The sequence below is a fragment of the Diceros bicornis genome, chromosome 8 (genome assembly GCF_020826845.1).
Source record: "Diceros bicornis minor isolate mBicDic1 chromosome 8, mDicBic1.mat.cur, whole genome shotgun sequence".
Taxonomy (NCBI): Eukaryota; Metazoa; Chordata; class Mammalia; order Perissodactyla; family Rhinocerotidae; genus Diceros; species Diceros bicornis.
In genome coordinates, this window is record NC_080747.1 from 16433838 (window position 1) to 16453587 (window position 19750).

At 35.0% G+C, this 19750-nt stretch overlaps 1 protein-coding gene across 2 annotated transcripts in view; it reads left to right on the forward strand.

Moving 5' to 3' along the window:
* SLIT2 (slit guidance ligand 2) overlaps window positions 1–19750 on the forward strand; it is a 364985-nt gene that overhangs the window by 293020 nt on the left and 52215 nt on the right. For both annotated transcript variants that reach the window (XM_058546810.1, XM_058546811.1), the window contains 5 exons: window positions 3081–3149; window positions 5816–5887; window positions 6388–6459; window positions 7722–7793; window positions 10549–10712. In XM_058546810.1, coding sequence (XP_058402793.1) covers window positions 3081–3149; window positions 5816–5887; window positions 6388–6459; window positions 7722–7793; window positions 10549–10712 — 449 coding nt within the window. The remainder of the gene's footprint in view (window positions 1–3080; window positions 3150–5815; window positions 5888–6387; window positions 6460–7721; window positions 7794–10548; window positions 10713–19750) is intronic.

Sequence of the window (19750 nt, forward strand, 5' to 3'; positions counted from 1 at the left end):
TGGTTGTGTGTGTTTCTGTGTTTTTCAGTGTAAGATTTCTCAGTGCCTTTATTATGCTAAGGTGCACAGTGAAGCTCCAAGAGAGGATGGTAAAATATAAGGTGGCGCCCATACTTATTTGTCTCTATGACCTTTTTTTCATGGAGTATCTTGCAAGACTAGTGTTCCATCAAATGCACCTTGGGAAATGGTGTATGTTTAGTCTATCTACAGTGTCTAGGATATTCCATATAGTTAATTATTCTTTACCATTATGTCCCCTGGGAGAATATCTCACCATATGGGATACATAAATATCTGGGATGTAGAAGAAGCTGGCATAATCCTTACCCTTAAAAAGAGATACTGCTCTTTGGGCTTGAATCAAAGTCCTTTAAATTGTGAAGGGTATGGGGCCAATTATCCCTAATGTTTTCATAACTGGCTTTCAACCACAAATTACATGGCCAGTATACATGTAACTAGATATTAAGCACTACCCACACTTCCTTAGCTGCCTCATGCTGTATATGTGGAATGAAATAAATCGGAAAATAAGCTATCTGAATAATGATGCACACATGCTCCATTCCATTCCTTTATCTGTATGCTAATGTACCATGTACAAATGCTTGATATGCAGTTGAGTTATTTTGCCTCTGTTCATTTTTTGTTTGTATGGAATCATGTATCAAAAATGGTTTAAGTCCAAATGTAATTCATGCGGATATGTACCTATAATTCATGCAGATGTATACGAGTATTCCAAATGAGCAGCTTTGATAAACTTTTGGCAACATAGAACATAGGTAATGAAGTTCAAGAAGATGTCACTTCAGTTATTGAAGAACTTGTTTTCAAATCACGTGCAGTTCTCTGAATCCTAATTTGGTCTTGAATTGAACACTGAGAGAAAAAAGATGTGATCTTAGCACATGTACACAGAACATCCCTCTTAGATTTGAATTGTTGTAACGTGTTCAATTTCTGTCTCTTGCTACCAATCACAGTTGTTAATTAACTATAAGCACTGCTTTGTGTGTGCGTGTGTGTAATTAAATACTTAATTCAGGGGCCAGCCTGGTGGTGTAGTGGTTAATTTCTGCGCGCTCCACTTCAGCGGCCTGGGTAACTTAATTCTTACTTTAATGTGTGTTTATTTCAGAAGATTACCCTCCACCCAGTGTCGGGAAGCTGGATGCCTATAGAGTATTCTGTATGCAAAGCATTGATTCTAGGAGCACCCCAGCCAAGAACATAATACTCAGCATGACATTCAGATCATCTTGGATGCTAAATCACTTCTACCATTTAACTGGCCCATGCTTTAGTTGTTTTACCCGACTCCCATCAAATAATTTTAAACATTCTTTAATTTCCTTATTAAACTACGTTTGAGAACCTGTTTGATTCATGTCCTGTCTATGCCATTTATGTGTTTCTTCTGTCAGATAGTCAAATCTTCAGTCTATGTCTCTACAAATTATTAAAAAGTAATCCTGTTTTTCTAAAGAAAATATGTTATAGAGATGAGGAAAATAATTCATCTCTTGTGAATTCTAGTTTTACCTCCCAGAGAGCTTATTCTTAGAAATGTACCAAGTGAGCAGGATCCTTCTGTGCAGTAACATATATGCACGTATTAGAAAAATTTCATGTGTGTATTATGTTAAATTATTAAAGAATTTGGCAAAAATAAGTATGTATTGGTGGACCATTTTGAACAAATGGTATCCGTTAGTTTTAATCAGTTCCATATAATTTCCCGCTTAGCTTGTTTTACATGTAGACATCCATAGCGCACATTCTGAATCTTTTTGGCTTTCTCTTATGATGTTTTCTGGAATAAAGGAAGAGTTCTGAAGTATATGGGATTATGCTACCCTCTAGTGGTAACAAGAACTACTTAGCTAGAGGAAGGAAAGAAGGGAGAGGAGTTGAAATACAGTCAGAAAATTGGAGTAGGCATCAAGAGTCATAACATATGCCCGACTCTTAATCAAATATTTATTACATATTTTGATAATTTATGCCTTTTATAGGACTGTTTTCATTTTGAAATATCTGAAATACATTGTTATCTCAAGCAATTTCTCAGCTACTTCTGTATTCAGCAAAAATACTAACCTCAACCTTGGATCTCGAGATTGGCCACAACACTGGGCAGGTGGGGTCACGTGCCCAACGTGCCAGAATTGTTTGTGGGCACATCTATAGCCAGATGACCCAAGTTACTGAAGGACATTTTTACCCCTCACTGTCTGTATTCTCGGAAAGAGGAGCCTTGGAAGGAGATGGAATTTCCTTTTCTTTTTGTGACATCATGGATATAACTTCAAGCATTCCTTCATTTTTGTGTCTTGCCAGTTAGCCCAAAACCTATCTATTGTCTGATTATTCTGCTGACTCTGATCAGAAAGGGAAAATTTACTTATATGTGGCTATCTGATTATTACTTTTACATACATATAATATATTTGTATATGTGATAAATGTTGTGATTTTCTATGAAACCTCCTAAAATTATTATTACCAAGCCATGTATACAGTGGTAAAAACTATTTTTAGGATATTTTAAATTGAATATAATTATTTTTAAATTCCCAAATATCTCCTTTAAACCACCCATCGTTATTTGCTAACTGTATTGATACACATGAAGGCAGTGAAGAATAGTCTTGCCCTCGGTAGCAAGGTTCTGCCAGTAGCAAATGCATTTCATGGCATTGTCTCCACATGAAAACAAGCGGACTGGAGACTGAATAAAAATACGGTTGGTTGAGAGAACCTTCCCACTGACACACAAGTGGTCGGATACATCCCTTGCCTTCTTGGATAAACGCCAAAGAACTAGACTCACCAGTCTCTCCTTGGTTTTATAATTTAGCTTAAGTGATCCATGCAAGAAGTCTACTGGATTGGACAACTGTGCTTTTTTTTCTTTATTTCTCTTAAACAACAATCCCAGCTAGGAACATGAGATCTTAAAGCCAAAACTGCCAAGTGCTTCCTTGCCTCAGTTAAAAATGAAATAGTGTTCAACTATTTTATGATATATTGCTGTTACTTTTAAAATGATAATATTGTTTTCTTGTTTTTAGGTATCTGGATGGGAACCAATTTACACTGGTTCCTAAAGAACTCTCTAACTACAAACATTTAACACTTATGTAAGTAATGTGTTGTATTTTTCCGTCTTTGACTTCTTATTCTATTTCATGAAAATGGGGATAGCAAGAAGCGGAAGATTTAGCGAACCTTTCAGATAATATAAATCATTTACAGTTAGATGCTTCCCTCCTTGCTCGTTGAAGTTCTGGATCAGTAGCTACATCTTCACTGAATATCAGTCAGGCGATGGAGTGTCTCAGAAAAAGGTCCTCCCCTGTTCAAAGTACAAATAAGATTAAGGTTAAGTATCAGAGAATTATAAAAATGCAATAAATCGGCTACTTCTATTGATAATGAATATGGGCTATTTTATGACAAGCCAAGGAAAGAAAGATAGAAAACAATGTTTTTGTTCTTGACTTTAAACAAAAGATATTAGATGGTAATAACTTTAGTGAAAATATATTATAAATCTAGTTTATTAGGTTTTATTCTCTTATATAACACATTATAAGTTGAGTTAGGGCTTCCAGTGTTAAAATTTATTTTCTAAAATCCATATTTACTTACACAGTATTTAAGTAAACTTGTCAAAAATGCTGACATTTTGAGTATAAATTTCAAAACATTGAATTTTTTTTAGTTTGGTTCAATGTCCTCCTAAAGTAGCATCTCTTTTTTTCATTAATGTATGTAAACAATTTTTTACCATCTTTAGGTTATGAATACAAGATTATACTTAAAATTACAAACATTTCAATCTGGTTATGTGCACAATATTTAAAAATATATATAATCTTACTATATATAATGTCACACTTAGAGTAGCTATGTTAGTAATTGATAAAACTCACAAAACAAAAAATTAGCAATGATAGTGGATGCAAAGGGAAATACTTTACTAAGTCTATCTGATTTTAGAGAAAATATGGCTGGCTTAGGAGGCAGATTTCTAGTATTCCTAGAATAAGGAGGTTTATTCCTAATTAGTGACTTCTAGAAACGTAGGTAGCAGAAAATGTTACATTTCTCAATGTAAACTTTATCCCAGGTAGGTGGACGTTAGTTAAAATACTGTGGATCATTTTTAATTTTCACTAAAAGTATGGGGAAATCAAATACTTTGTAGAAAGTATATAGGACTGTTTAAATGACAAATGATTAAATTAAGAAAAAAAAGAATATCTTCTAAGATGTCTTATTCTGCCTCTAGTTATTTATTTAATAGCAGCAAGAACTGATTACATACATTTTGTTCAGTTAAATAAACCATGAAATTGCTGCAATTTCCAGAGAGTCACGTCAGCAGAATTGGGTCATTTGTGGGACAGCATGTGATTATTTAAAACCAGTTTGGAAATGAAAAATGAGAATTTGTAGATCCAGAAATGCTTTTACCAATGACTCATTATACAACTCTAGGCAAGTAACTTCTGCTAACATAGATATATTTATTCATTTTTAAAATTTTGGTATAGTACTTCTGCAGCTAAGAAGATGAATTATAAAGCTCCTATAACATTCCTACCGCTTTCACAATTCTGTTGGTTCATTTTACTGATATTTTGGTATTTTAATAAAGGAATGGATAATCTTCAGCTTTTCTGAATCTTGCATTTCTTCATCTATTTTGCTTCAGAAAGAACAGTGAATATAAATACACACACACATAAAGGAATATAAATTATGACCCATGATCTTCCATTTATTCATGAATCTTCCTTTTATTCATATATTGGGCATTTTGCTATAGAAAAAAATTAGTGAATTTATACATATTTACTAATATGTGTCACATTGTCATATATATGCGAGTATGTATATGCATATATTCACTAATTTTTTTAAAGCAAAATGCAAAAAAAGTTATTATGTATTATTATATTACATTATATATTATATTATTGTATTATATTTATAAAATATGTCATTATATTATATATGACATATAGATTATATAGAATAAAAATAAGATCAAGTTCACTGAATATAACTTACAACACATACGTAGTACAAAGTACACTTATTAATAGCCATTTAGCATTGGTAGAAAATCCACATCTCTCTCATTTACTTATCATTCATTAAGCAGATATTTACTGAGGACCTAGTATGTGCCAGTGACTTTGCCAAGGGCAAAGTTTTAATATGGCATTGTTTTTAATGATGGCATTGTGAATGTAATTAAACGAGGGATTCTTCCAGTTATCAAATTTACATATGTGTATCAGTCAGCATATGAATCAGTGAAGATAAAGTATGTGTAACCAATGGAACTTTCAAGAACAAATGTTTATTTCTCACTCATAAAATGTGTCTGTTGTGAGTGCCTCCACGTGTCTTTGCTCTGGGACCAGGCAACAGGTGTGGGCTTTCTGTGGAGCATCACAAGTCTTGCAGGGGCGGAAGCAGAGGGATATGGAAAAAGCAAGCTCCTTCTAAAGCTTCTATTCTGAAGTGAGACTGGTGCTGCTGCCCACATGTCACTGGCCAAAGCAAGGCATATGGTCACTTCTAATTTCAACAGCCCAGGATGTGAATAATTATGAAGAACATTAGGATCTACCCCAGAGGTTTACCCAATGTTTTGTTATTTTCAGATAAAAGCTGAGTGCTAACAATGTGCTCTGATTGTGAATAAGAAGATCCTTCTCTTTCTAAGAATCACTAATATTTCCATTTCTATGGTAACAGCAGGCTCTATTTCTTTCTTTTTCTGTTTTAGAGACTTAAGTAACAACCGAATAAGCACCCTCTCTAATCAGAGCTTCAGCAACATGACCCAGCTTCTCACCTTGTGAGTATGAAAATGTACTGAGTATTTATTAATTCACTGGACAAAATGCATTTTTCGGCCCTGGATGTTCCTGGTAAACAAGACAGATAGAGTCTCTGCCCTCAAAGATGTAAATACTGTTGGGAGAAACAGACAAGTAAAACCCCAATAAACAAACAAATACATATATTATAAAAAGTATTGGGCTCTATAAAAGAAACAAAGAATAGTTTACATTTGTGGTGGGGTTGGGAGAGATCCTTAAGACAGACTTCTGAGGAAAGTCACCTCTGGGAGGGCATAGTTGAGGCATCAGCATTGGAAGCATGCTAGACGGTAGTTAGAAATAAATATGTTGTAATAGCAAAACAACACAAGGATTAAAAATATATATTAGGCCTCAATATTCTCAATTTATAGGATGCTAAAATAACTCCTTCCTTAACTGCTTTACTTTAAAAATGACATTTGCCCATTATGGTATAACTGAGTAAAACAAATTGGCTTGTGTGTGCTTTCAGAATTCTTAGTTACAACCGTTTGAGATGTATTCCTGCTCGAACCTTCGATGGATTGAAGTCTCTTAGATTACTGTAAGCATCTTACGTTCAACAAAATATCTCTATTCTCAGGGATCTGAGTTTTTGTTGTCTTTTTAATGATTTACCTGCTTTGTTGATTCTTGGGTATTTTGAGATATTTGCATTAGGATTTACTGCAGATTTGGAAGTAGGAAAATCATATCTTACCATATCATTGCTCGACGGCTTTTATTTGGACAGCATAATTTTCTCTTTTGTAACACGTTGTTGCTGTAGTCATTTATTTGATAATAGATAATATTATGATATATGTTATATATAGACCCAACTAATTTTGAAAGAAGTATAGGAACTTTTAATTTCTTTAAAAATTACATAATACATGAATACACTTTTACCCTAAAAATATATTTTAAAGTATATAAAATAAAACATGATCCTCAATCCCAGTCCCTTCCCCTAGAATTAACAGTTAAACAGTTTGATGTTCTCTTCTGGTCCTTTTGTTTATTCATTTCTTTATATACTGATATATGTATGTTCGTGGCTATAGAACTTTTAAAAGCCATAAGTAGAATTTGTTCTTGTTCTACCATTGGCCATTTTTATTTAACAATATGCTTTAGACTATTTCCATTCCATCGTATAAAAATATTCCTCAACTGGTTAACTGGTACAGAGTATTCCATAGGATGAAAGAACCATGACTTATTTAATCATCCTCATCTTTACTACCATTTGGTTTAATTCCAAATTTTAATTCTTCTGCACAGTGCTAGAATGAACATCCTACACATTCATCTTACTGTCAAGTATGTTGGGAGAATACCAGAAATAACTGTCAAGTTGTCTCCCAAAATAAGATTTTGTCAATTTACAAATTTATTTTCTACCAACTCTATTTTAATAGAGTACCTGTTTCAAAGCACTCTTGCAAATATTGAATATTATTAATCCTTTCATTTTCATCATATGACAGATTGAACATTGTTTTCCATTCCTGTTTTAATTTGCAATTCAATTTACTAGAATATTTGAGTATATTTCATTTGTTTATTGAGCATTGGTGCTTCTTATTCTATGAGCCTGATCATATCATTTTCCATCTTCTATTGTCTTTGCTTTATTAACGTACATATCTTTATGCATCCACTACTTGACTTCTAAATTTGCAGGTCTTTTTACAGAGGAATTAACCCTTTTCTGCACTAATTTAAAATGCTTATTATAAACTAAAGTCTCATACATGCATGGGGATTTTCCTGAACTTTCTGAAATGTAGGAAATTTAATTTTGCTTTTTCTCGCTTTTAGTTCTTTACATGGAAATGACATTTCTGTTGTGCCTGAAGGTGCTTTCAACGATCTTTCTGCATTATCACACCTGTGAGTACCTGGTTCATGAATGTGGGTTTAGAGTCAGACTCTCCCTGGCAAGTGAGTTTGGAACAAACAGTCCTCTGCCACCCCTTTTATTGTAACATCATAAGATGTGATTGGTTCCATTTTTAAAGAAAATGTAAAGATTTTCAATCTAGATATGATACCCACTACAAGATAGCCTTAATTCATCCTTTGGCTCTTACTGCCCATTAGTTGAATTCTCTTTGCTTAGCTAAGAGTCTCTTCTTACAAAGATGGCTCCTCAACTTCCTAGCCTATGCCTTTTCTCTTAATGTTCTCTGATTCTAGAATATCAGCTCCCTTTCAATTTGATCTGCCCAAATCCTACATTTCCAAGTGACGTCCCAAGTGTCACGTCCTCCATGAAGGCTATCCTGACTTGATCAAACTGGATTCATTTATTTAGCAAATATTACTCAGCATTGACTATGACACCATGCAGAAATAAATTTAGAGAGGTTCGAGACTTCATGGTGTGGTAGGGGGAAACAGCCAAATCCTCATATTGGGTGAAATATTTTTCCTTTGTGTTTTCTCTCATAGTAGCCTGTTTGTACCTCCATATTTCTTGGAAATACAGTAAAACAATTTTAAAATATGTGATAAATGGGGTCCAAAAAACTCTGTTGGGTCAAATTCCATTATTTTTAGTTGTAATGTTAAGACCAAGGCAGAGCTGGAAGAAGCTCAGGGAACAGCCCTAGAATCCAAAGCCTTCTGAGGTCAGGCTGCGTTTGGCATCATCTGGTGGCGGTTTTCTGCTTCAGCTTATATATCAGTGTCGCTTGGCTCCAAGTTCCCCAGAAGAGGTTGCCTGCCATATCCTCTCCTGGCTTTGCCCTCCCCTCCAAAATCCACCAAACTCCATGAAGATAAGAAGTTTAGAAAAGTGAGAGAGAGGGATTGGCGGAGGGTAGGAGCCAACAGTCCATCATGCTACATCTGAATGTGCCTTTTGGGGACTCTTATCAATGTAGGTATTTTGTACATCTGTCTATCAGACTGTTTGGTGCCTACTGTTAATATCCCTTCCACTGAACTATTAGGTCCCAGCAGGCAAGACCTTCACTTTTTCATGTGTGAGGCCCAGCACCTACCTCAAATTCAGGGCCACCCCTCTACAAATTCCGTGGATGTCATGTGCGTGAGGTACAATGTGAATGAGGCCCCTAGCTCAGGGGTGCAAGGCTGCTGTACTGTCTGGCAAAGAAGGGAGCATAAAGAAAAAAATGGCCTTCAGCTAGTGTGGGGGTGGTTTATCAGAAAAGGCAGCCTAGGAAAGGTGCTGCTTGAGCCAAGCAGAACTTTATGTGACACGCTCCACCCCCAACAGTGAGAGCAATTTGAATCTTCTTTGTCATGTGTCCTTTCTGTCACATATTTCATTTATGCATTTGTCTCGTACTCCCTAGATCATGAAGAGCTTGGCTCCATTCACTTTTTCCACTGAGTCCCCTTACAAGGGCTTAGCAAATGTCAGTAGAGATGAGATCAAATGACTCAAAAACATCATTTTGTTAATTTTTAATTTAGAAGAAGGGTTTGAATATGACATACATGTGAACATAACATTTTACACTCCAATTCTTGGTCAGAGTTGGGCATTAAAACTGCTACAATATAAAGTGTTATGGTTTTCCGTGTATACTTTGGGGGTTTCCTAGTAAAAGAATAAGATTAATTTTGCTTAGACTGTAGACCTAGAAGCATTACTAATGACAAGTTAATTATAAATCATAATTAATTAGTTTTTAAATGCTATTTTATGCATCTACTACTTGTGCCCAAGCTTGGCAAGTTTGCCAATCCATTGCTTAACTTCTCTGGCCTTAGTTTCTTAATCTGTAAATTGTGTTGTTAATAGTATTTACCTCATAGAGTTGCTATTTAGGATAAAATGGATAATTCATGCAAATGGCCTAGCACACTTCCTGCATATTGTAATGGTGTAATAAATGTTAGCTATTATCTTGATTACTTTTCTTGTCACTACTACTGCTTAAGTGAGTAGGAACCAAAGTTCCAAAATGAAAGATTTCGTAAAGGGACAGACACCGAACGAAGGTCCAGATCAGCTCTGGTGGACTAACTTTATGCATCTTAATTATTTCATGCCCTTTCTTATCTTCATGCCTTGATACTAAGTGGCCTTTAACCTGAAACATCCTTCCCAACTTTTTCCACTTACTTGAATCTAACTATATAGAAGTGTAGACTTTTTTAATCACCAGTCCCCCGGAAAGGTTACCTTCTGTTCACAGTCATCTTGTAAAAACTTTTGATACAAAACTTCTAATGAAACCTATTTGCATGTATGAGTATCTGTTAATCCCCTTTGCAGAAGGAGTTCTTTGGAGTTAAAAATCATGTCTTATTCATATTTTGGTCCCCGGAACCTGGCATAGTGACTGGGTTCTCAGTAAATAATTGGTGAATGAACAAGTGTTAATCTGTACTTAGGTATGCTTACACCCAGTATAAACCTGTCTCTGCAAATACATGGAGACTTTGTAAAACCCAGATAGATGTTAACACTAGTGACAGCTCACTAAATCTCAGATGCACGTAACTCAGGAAAATGGGGAATCCCCAGTGTCTCCATTTTCTTCTAAATTGTTGTTGTCAATAAATCTGTAGGGATTTTCTACTGAGCATCACTTTGAGTTATGTTCCCTTAGGAAATAACAGTGCTTCCATACTTTTGTGTGTGTGTGCTTTCGTGGTGTTGTTTTTCCAGAGCAATTGGAGCCAACCCTCTTTACTGTGATTGTAACATGCAGTGGTTATCCGACTGGGTAAAGTCGGAATATAAAGAACCGGGAATTGCTCGCTGTGCTGGTCCTGGAGAAATGGCAGATAAACTATTACTCACAACTCCCTCAAAAAAATTTACATGTCAAGGTATGGCTTTTAATCATTTGTACTTCTGTAAATAAATATTTGCCATGTTAATTTCAAAAGAAAAAGAAAACCATTTGCTGCTAGACCTCAAAGTTATACCCCCAATTAACAATTACTGTTTCCACCAATGCTTGGACAAGACCTGAGGAGCCCAAGTAAAGAACTAGGTTTTTCAAATAAATCTCAGAAATATCCATTGGAAATGACTATGTTTTCTTTAAAATCTATGAAGAAATGAAGAGTACATGATTTCTGGAAATTCCTCTCATAGCCTCTAACAAGTGCAATATTTTGCTTTTGCCTTCTTTGAACGAATGCCCTGATCCTAGGGCTGCCAGGGCCCTGTGGCTTCCTGATGCCAGGTAAGGAGAAACGAGCCCTGCCCAGTGTTCAGGCCAAACCTTCTGACTCGCCTCCTGTGCTGCGCTCTTCCTACGTTAATGTGGGTGTTTCTTCCTTGTTCGTATCCCTTTTTTTCCCTTTGTTTTATGTATCTGTGAATTTGAAATAATGTCTTAGTAACAAATATTCTCTTCTCTTATTACAAGGGCAGTGTTTGCCCAACATAGAAAATCTAAAGAATAGGAAAATGTAAACAATAAGAAATATTTTACTTCTGCAAGAACTGAAATTAACCATTAATCACAAGACCTAGAGATAACCATTATTAAACTTGTTTTGTATATCTTTCCACTTTTTCTAGTCAAATATATGGATTTAGGTTACTTACCAAAAATGGGATAGAAGGTTACTATTATTCTTAATTTGTAGATATTTCAAGAGGGCCAATCATATTATTAGATGGAGGAGAGAAATTTTTGAAAATTCTAAGTGCATAATCAGTAAATGTTTATTAAACATGTTATATTTGTAAAACAAAATCCCAGGTATTATGGAGTATAGAGAAGCTTATGGTATGGTCTTGTCTTGCAAGGCTTGCAGACCTAGCTGAAAAGATAAGCTTTCAACATTTGAACATTTAAGTAGGAAATACATATCTAAGTAGGTAATATTGGGCCGTGGGACGTAGCTTGGGCTAAATCCCAGCTTCGGTTTTCATAGTTATGTAACTTTGGTTTAATGGCTTAACCAGTCTGTGCCTCAGTTTCCTCATGTGTAAGCAGAGGTGATGATAGTACATACCCTGATAGGGTTTTGTTAAGATTAGATGACTCACTATATGTGGAATCTAAAAAAAAGAAAAAAGTCAATTTTATAGGAACAGAATAGAATGGTGTTTGCCAGAGGCTGTGGGGAGGGGGAAATGTGGAGATGTAGGTCAAAGAGTATAAACTTTCAGTGAAGAATAAGTTTTGAGGATCTAATGTACAACGTGGTGACTATAATTAATACTGTGATGTTGTAGACTTGAAAGTTGCTGAGAGTAGATCTTAAGCATAAAAAAAAAGGAATTAACTATATGAGGTGATGGATATGTTAATCATCTTTCTCTTGGTAATCATTCCACAATGTATATCAAATCATCACATTGTACACTTTAAATATACACAATTATATTTGTCAATTATTCCTCAATAAAGTTGGAAAAAAGATTAGTTGAGTTAATACATGTAAAACATGCTATCTCATATGCAGTAAGCACCCGATATAGGTTAGCTGCTAGTTTTATTATAACATTGCTTTTCAAAACACTACCCAAAAAATTATGTGGGACACTCCATAATTTATTGATAAAAGAAAGAATTTTCTAAAACTATATTCCCTCCAAACATTTTGAAGTTGGCATCTAATGTTTTTTTCATAGCTATAAATGGTTGCAAAAGATGTAATTCGCAACGCATTGTAAATATTGACATTTTAAAACAAAACCCTTCCGTTATTCTTTTAAATGTATTTGGTAGAATCTAAATATTACAGCTAATTTTAAAAGAGACAAAAACAAGATTATCCTTAATATTGTATACTGTTCCTTTTCCCTTGAACTTCTGTTTTTCTCCTCAAATTCCTGTTTCCAGTACCTCATATAATTGCATCATTCTTTGCTATAAAATAAGTGTATAATTTAAATTTTTAAAATTTCCCACCACCAAAAATCTGTGAGCTTTTAAATTTTTCTTTGAATTGTTGCCATTAATAATCATGCACCATTGATTGAGACAGCATAGTTATTTATGAATATTTTAATATTTTTATTAAAAATTGAAAGTAAAATTTTATTGGAAATGCCTTTCTGGGGTTATATGCATTGATTACAAGAGCCTTGGCAAATAACCAGTATTTTAAATTGTCCTTTTATGACCCCAGATGTTTCCTTGGGGCAGGCCCCATGGTAAATTTCTGGTGGGCTGAGACATACACTATTTTTTTGTAAAGTGGAGATGATTGTCAAAGGGGAGATAGGAAAGGAGAAACTGGCATAAAAACTTAACTGTTAGGCATGTTATTGGGCAGGTTGGTTTTAGAAAGATTGTATGGGGAAGTTGAGAAACTGCAAATTGATTGTGTTACCCTTCTCTGTACCCGGGGATACTCGTACTCCATGTCAAAAAATGCTGGTGCTGATCTGTATTCCTTAAAGTTTAGAGTTCACTGGAGATATTTCTTGAAAAAAAAATTCACGATAACACAAATTTGAGAAAAGTTACATACTTATATTCTATTTTTAGAGCATCACAGTACACATTAATTTATTAAATGTTCTCAGAAGTCCAATGCATACTTACATACATACATACATGAATGTCTAACTCAAGATTTATCTAACTAATTTGACCTTTTTTTCATTTAATGACTATAGCATCTCATGTACTTAGTGTAGCATGAATGGAAATATGCTTGAGGGAAAATTGGTCTGCGCGGCTTGATAGAACTTTCTGCAATAATAGAAATGCTCTGTATCTGCACCATCAAATGTGGTAGCCACTAGCCCCATGTGGTTGTTGAAATGTAGCTAATGCAACTGAGGAAGTGAATTTTTAATTTTATGTAATTTAAATTTAAACTTAAATAGCCACATGCAGCTAGTGGCTACCATATTGGATAGCACAGTTGCTACAAGGGCTCAGAGGAAGAAATTGTGTCAGAGGAGAGTGGCTGTGAAATGTTTAGTATAACTGTGTCTAAGCCAGCTGTTTGGACAAGCAGACAAGTGTGAGGACAGTACTATGGGGGGGTGGAACTGCATGGGCCGAGCTATGTTGTAGGAAAATTCTGGAACTGTGGCAGTTTAGTTTCATATTCACTAAGTTATCAAGTCAATGGATGACATTTATTTCAAGGTATACCCTAAACTGGATAGCAGAACACATGGATCTAGGCCAGTTGGCAAGAAGTGTAGACATTTAGAACTCAACAAATATAGTGTAATTGCATTTAGCAGACTTGAAGATCTACTCAGTTTTTCTATACCTTAATATAATTTTAGAGTGATAGCAAACGTTGAAACTTATAATGCACTTTGACGGCATTTCTCGATATTTGTCAAAATATTGTGAAGTTTCATTGTCTTGTTAAGACTCTGCCAGTTCAAGATTTATGACAACTCAGGCTAAATCTTTGCCAATACTACTGCTACTACTACTGATAATAATTATAGCAATAACAGTAACAGCTAACTTATATCGAGCAGTTTGCATTGTGCTGAGAATTTTACATAGATTTTTATCTCTTTTGATCTTTACATCATTCCTGTAGTAGGTACTATTATTTCCCCATTTGAGAGATGAAAATATTGCAATTTAGAGAGACTGAGTCACTCAGCTGCTAAGTGAAGGAGCCAGAATTTGAACCTTGACTCTGACTCCAGAGCTTACCACTAAAGTTTACTTATAATTTTCAATAAAAATATTCTCAAAACAAATTATCAATATAAATAAGATTGCCCTCCTACTATTGAAACATACTTAGGAAAATAAAAGTTTGGAACCACTCTTGCGTGCTTTGCTAGAAATATTTTCATAATAAATGGATTGGTAGAAAGCCAAGTATTCTAATTTATTAATTAAAATAATTCGCTCTAGGAAATCTACTAAGAATTGTGTTTTTGAGCTTACATTCTTTATGAGCTTGAAAGCTTTAAATATTTTATAATTTGAGTTTTTATATTTTAATTACCTTTTCCCGTGGTTAAGCCAGTTTAATGTGATTTATTTTATTCATGAAAATCATGTAAGTACATACTTCTAATATTACGGTTTGTAAATTTGTAATTTCTGATTATGGCAGGAAGATGAATATTCTTTATTTGAAGGCATGTTTACATAGCAATGTAATAATTTGAATGCTTTCTCTTCTAGGAAAGGCTATGCTATTATTTTGAGTAATTAATTGTTTCATACAGTTTTTATCCTACATCTTTCAGAGTATTTTCTTTATGGTATAATCTCATAGTTTCAGTAAACAACAGAAATAAATGAACTGGATGAAATAGATTATCAGAGCATATTTAATTAGTACCCAGATTAGAGCATTCTTGAATGGGAAACAGATGGTCATGACTTGTCTTTGTAACCCAAATGTCGTATCCTCATCTTTTAAATATCAGATGAAATTAGAGGGATCAAGCAGTCTGCAATAAAACAGAGGTTTCTTACCTCTCCAGGTTTTCATTGAGAAATTCAGCATGGAATGTAGAATATTGTTAATTTCTAATATTCCCTTTATTGCTCTTGGTTCAAGAAGATTTAGCTATACAGACAACTAAATTATTGATTTTTAATTTGACAGACATTTTTTAAACTCTTAAATGTGCTAAGGAGTGAACAACCTAATGCAAATGAATGACATATTCCTTCTTTCATTCAACAGATGTTATGTGAGTTTCTGTTACGCAGCAGGCATAGTTCCAAGGTATTAAGAATAAGGTAATGAACAAGACAGAGAAAAACCCCTGCCTTCATGGAGCTTATATTCTACTGATAGATACATTTAAATAGGTAATTCCCAAACAATATGGAAGTTTGGTGATAGAAATATATACAGTCATGCGTCTCTTAATGACAAAGATACATTCTGAGAAAATCGTCATTAGGTGATTTCGTCATTGTGAAAACATCTTAGAGTGTACTTACACAAACCTAGATGGTGCTGTCTACTACACACCTAAGCTATAGGGCACTAATCTTATGGGATCAATGTCATATATGTGGTCCGTCACTGACCAAAATGTCATTATGTGGTGCATGACTGTATAAGATATTAATAATAGATATACACAGCAAACAATTATAGAATTGTAACTGATACCACCAGGTCCATCAGGGCATCAGGAGAGTCTTACAGGGAGTTGTATGGAACTAAGAATGGAACACAAAAGACAGGAAGAAACCCAAATGGGCCAGTGTCTGATAGCCACAAGGTGTAATAAAGAGACAGGGATATGGTACTCGATGGTACTTTGTTACTTCATTTGTAAAGGTCAGCTAAAGGGGCAGGAAACCTGGGACCTTTTCATATCCCAAGATGATCAACATTTCACCACTACATGGTTGATCTCTTCCATTAATTTTATATGGTAAGAATTCTCTAGAATCTGGAATTCCTGGGGAAAATTCCACATTTCTAAGCAATAACTTTGTAATACTGTTGGGTTTTTTTTCCAGCAAGATCAACATCTTTATTTTGGAGAGAGTTTTTGACAAGCTTGAGATCTTCTGTTTTGTGTTTCAAAATTATTGGTTGATATTGTCCGTAGTTATTTAATTAAACTATGAAGGCAATTAAATAATTTAGCTCAAACTAGAAGCAATGAAAAATTCACTAGTTAGATCAATTTTGAAGTAATATTTAGAACTTGGTCAAATCCTTTTTACATTTCAGGTTCAGTATCACTAGCATATAGCATATATAACTTTGAAATAACCTTAGCTTTTTGGGATTATAATTTGTTCACTGGCTAAACAAAATATTAGGTTTATACATAGTTATTTGCCAAAATCACCATGTTAAAAAAACACATAAGGGCTGTTGTTTTTGTTTTTTGGGGGTTTTTTTCCTGAGGAAGAGTCACCCTGAGCTAAGATCTGTTGCCAGTCTTCCTCTATTTTGTGTGTGGGGTTACCGCCACAGCATGGCCACTGACGAGTGGTGTAGGTCTGTGCCTGGGAACCGAGCCTGGGCCACCAAAGTGGAGTGCCATCAAACAGGGCCTGCCCCAAACAAGGGCTGTTCTTCATTACACTTTTTAAAACTTAACACACTGGGAAAATTTTAACAGACATTTATTTTAATAGGTGATGAGAACCAACAGTTTGTATTCTGTTCTTAAATATAGTACATCCATATTCTCTATGATACAATAACTCCATGAAATAATTATTGCTCTTTTCCATTTCATTGTGACTCAAGAAGTTTATTCACCGGCCTAAGATCATGTGTATATGTAGCAAATGGCCAAGCCAGGTGATCCCAGAGTTGTTAACATCCAGCCTTCATAGTTTTGTTTAACCATTTATGTAATGCAAACTTATGGGATTTAACCCCCTATCATCTGGCGACCATCTCCACCCTTCCACTGAAACCATAGGGATACCAGTGACTTCCATCTTGCCAATTTCAATGGCTTCTTTTTAGTTATCTTTATTTGCTCTCTTTTCATCTTAGACAGTGGGGGCCACTGCTCCTTCTTGTACATTCTCCTTGCCTCTTTCTTCATTCCTTTGCCAACACCTCTTTCCTACCCACTCTTTAATATTGACATACGTGGGATTCTCTCCTTAGCCCTATTAAATTAATTGATTTCAATCCCATGACTTCAAATATCTAGCCATGACTTTTCTTATGAACTTCAGATTCGTATTTCTGTTCACTTAGTGAATTCCTCCCCCTTGATGGCTTGCGTAAACTTAAAACACATATTCCAAAACATGCATTCCCATTAGCCACATCCTCTTGCAACTATGTTCTGTAGTTGATATATATTATATATATATACTACTAAACTAAGTTTTTCCAGGAACTTGGGCATTTCACTTGCCTTTGAACCCCCAAAACTTAGCCTAGTGCCTATCACAAAGTAGACTCTCAATAAATATTTGATAAATAAATGACTTAATGATGGAATGTTGTTAAAAAGATGCATTTGATATTAATGGTTGAGAGATGCAATAATGTAACAGCAACTGGAGCCTGGAATCTTTGGTTTTAAATAAAACTTCATTTTAGTTAATTATGCCCAACATCAAATATTTCCTACATTTTTCCTGAATTGTCTTTGATGTTCCTCTGACTTTACACAAGGGCAGTGCTAGAGGATTCTGTTACTTGACTCATGTTTCCAAGGGATGCCAGAATGAAGGCAGACTCTGGGATACACTTAGAAATTGTTTCTGGAGCTTTTAGTAATAAATCAAAGTGAGATACAATTCTCAGTGGGTGGCAATATTGGTGTCAGGTGCATAGCTAGTGATTTGAGTCAAGTAAGCAAATCTGCCTACGAGCTTTAATGGATTTGAGGTCCGGCAGTTCTTCCATTAAAGATTAAAGTAACTGACAAGGACAAATTGTTAACCAAACTTTCTGCTCATTTTCTCTTTGAATTATTAAGCTAAACACACCTCCACTCCATATAGCTGATGTTACAGGGCTTTCTTAAGTCAAGACCAAATCTTAAATCAATCTTGTTATCCCAGACTGGCCTCCTTCATTTCAGTGACGTTAGTAAACATCTGCATCCCTGAAGCTAGATTTCTTTTGTCCACTGTGGCACACATCTTATGAGGGCTAATGTGTTAGCAATAATTTAACATTTCTTGGAATTAGTTAACTTTGGGAAGGAGGAAATACTGAAGATTGGTGAAATTGTATCAGCAAGCAAGCTGTGGTTCCTTGCCAAGTAGCAATGCAAGAACATAGAGAACCTCTTCTTCTCAATGTTGTACTACTACTTCTGGTGGTTGTCCGTGCCGAATTTACAAATCACAGTTGCAGTCCTTAAAAACATAAAATCATTAAATCTGAGTGTTGTTACCCAATGGATAATTATCTCTCGGTGCCTACTTCCATTCTCTCATGGTTTTGATAATAATAGCCCCTACAGTTTTCGTACATTTCAGCAGCAGTAGACAGAAAGTACTCAGTGAACTTGTGATGAATACTGAGAAGAACTCAGTGAAGGTCTTTCTCCTATTAAGTAAACCACTTGTGTTCCCCCCATCGCCCTGCCTCCCTTGGGAGTCTAGGAAAGCGTGTCAGAACTTGCTGTGGCTTCCGTGCTTGCTCTCACTATATTCCGTGCTTGCTCTCACTGATACTCTGTGATCAACATTCATTAGTATCTCATCCAGTGCTTAAAACAACATTGAGATGGCTGCCATTATTCTTCTCACTCCACACCCCAAGTGACAAATCTAGGTTACTAACTTGGATTGATGGGCTTCAGATTCTCTGTCCAAGATTACTATGCATTATGCTAAAGGACTTTTCTAATTCCTATTCCTGGACATCTTCTTTTTACCTGGGACTAATCAAGTGTGCAAAATTCTACAAATGTGGTTTGCTTCTAGAGAGCTATGCTAACTCTTCTACCATTTTGTTATGACTGTATTTATCATCTCCCTTTAGCTCTGATATCATCTCCTTATTGTAGACAGATTACAGATTAAAGACATCTTTCCTCTTGAATAAGAGCTTTGCAAGAGAGGATCTCGGAGAAAGTGTCCTGGGTGGAAAATGAATCACAAAGTGAAGGCAAAGAAAAGATGGAAGATAGACTTAGAAAAAGGGCAAATATGGGGAGAAGATGAATGACAGGAGAGAGCCAGATATAAGGAATATAGTTCTGAGGGGTGAGCATATAGAAATAGCAGATTTGGATAAACCAGGTAGATGTAAAAATCACATTATAAGAAGGCTATTTCATTAGGTGGAATTACAATCTAGATAAAATAAGAAAAAGAATTATATCATTGTAAGATATTTGGACATATCAGTGGATGCTGCTATTTGGAATTTATATAACTTACAAATATCTTCTGAATTTCCCTTCACTCAAACTCAAGTACCAGAAATAAGAAATTATCATTGAAGAACTGACTTCAAAAGAAGGATTTGAAAAAAGGAGAAGCAAATAGACTGTAGCT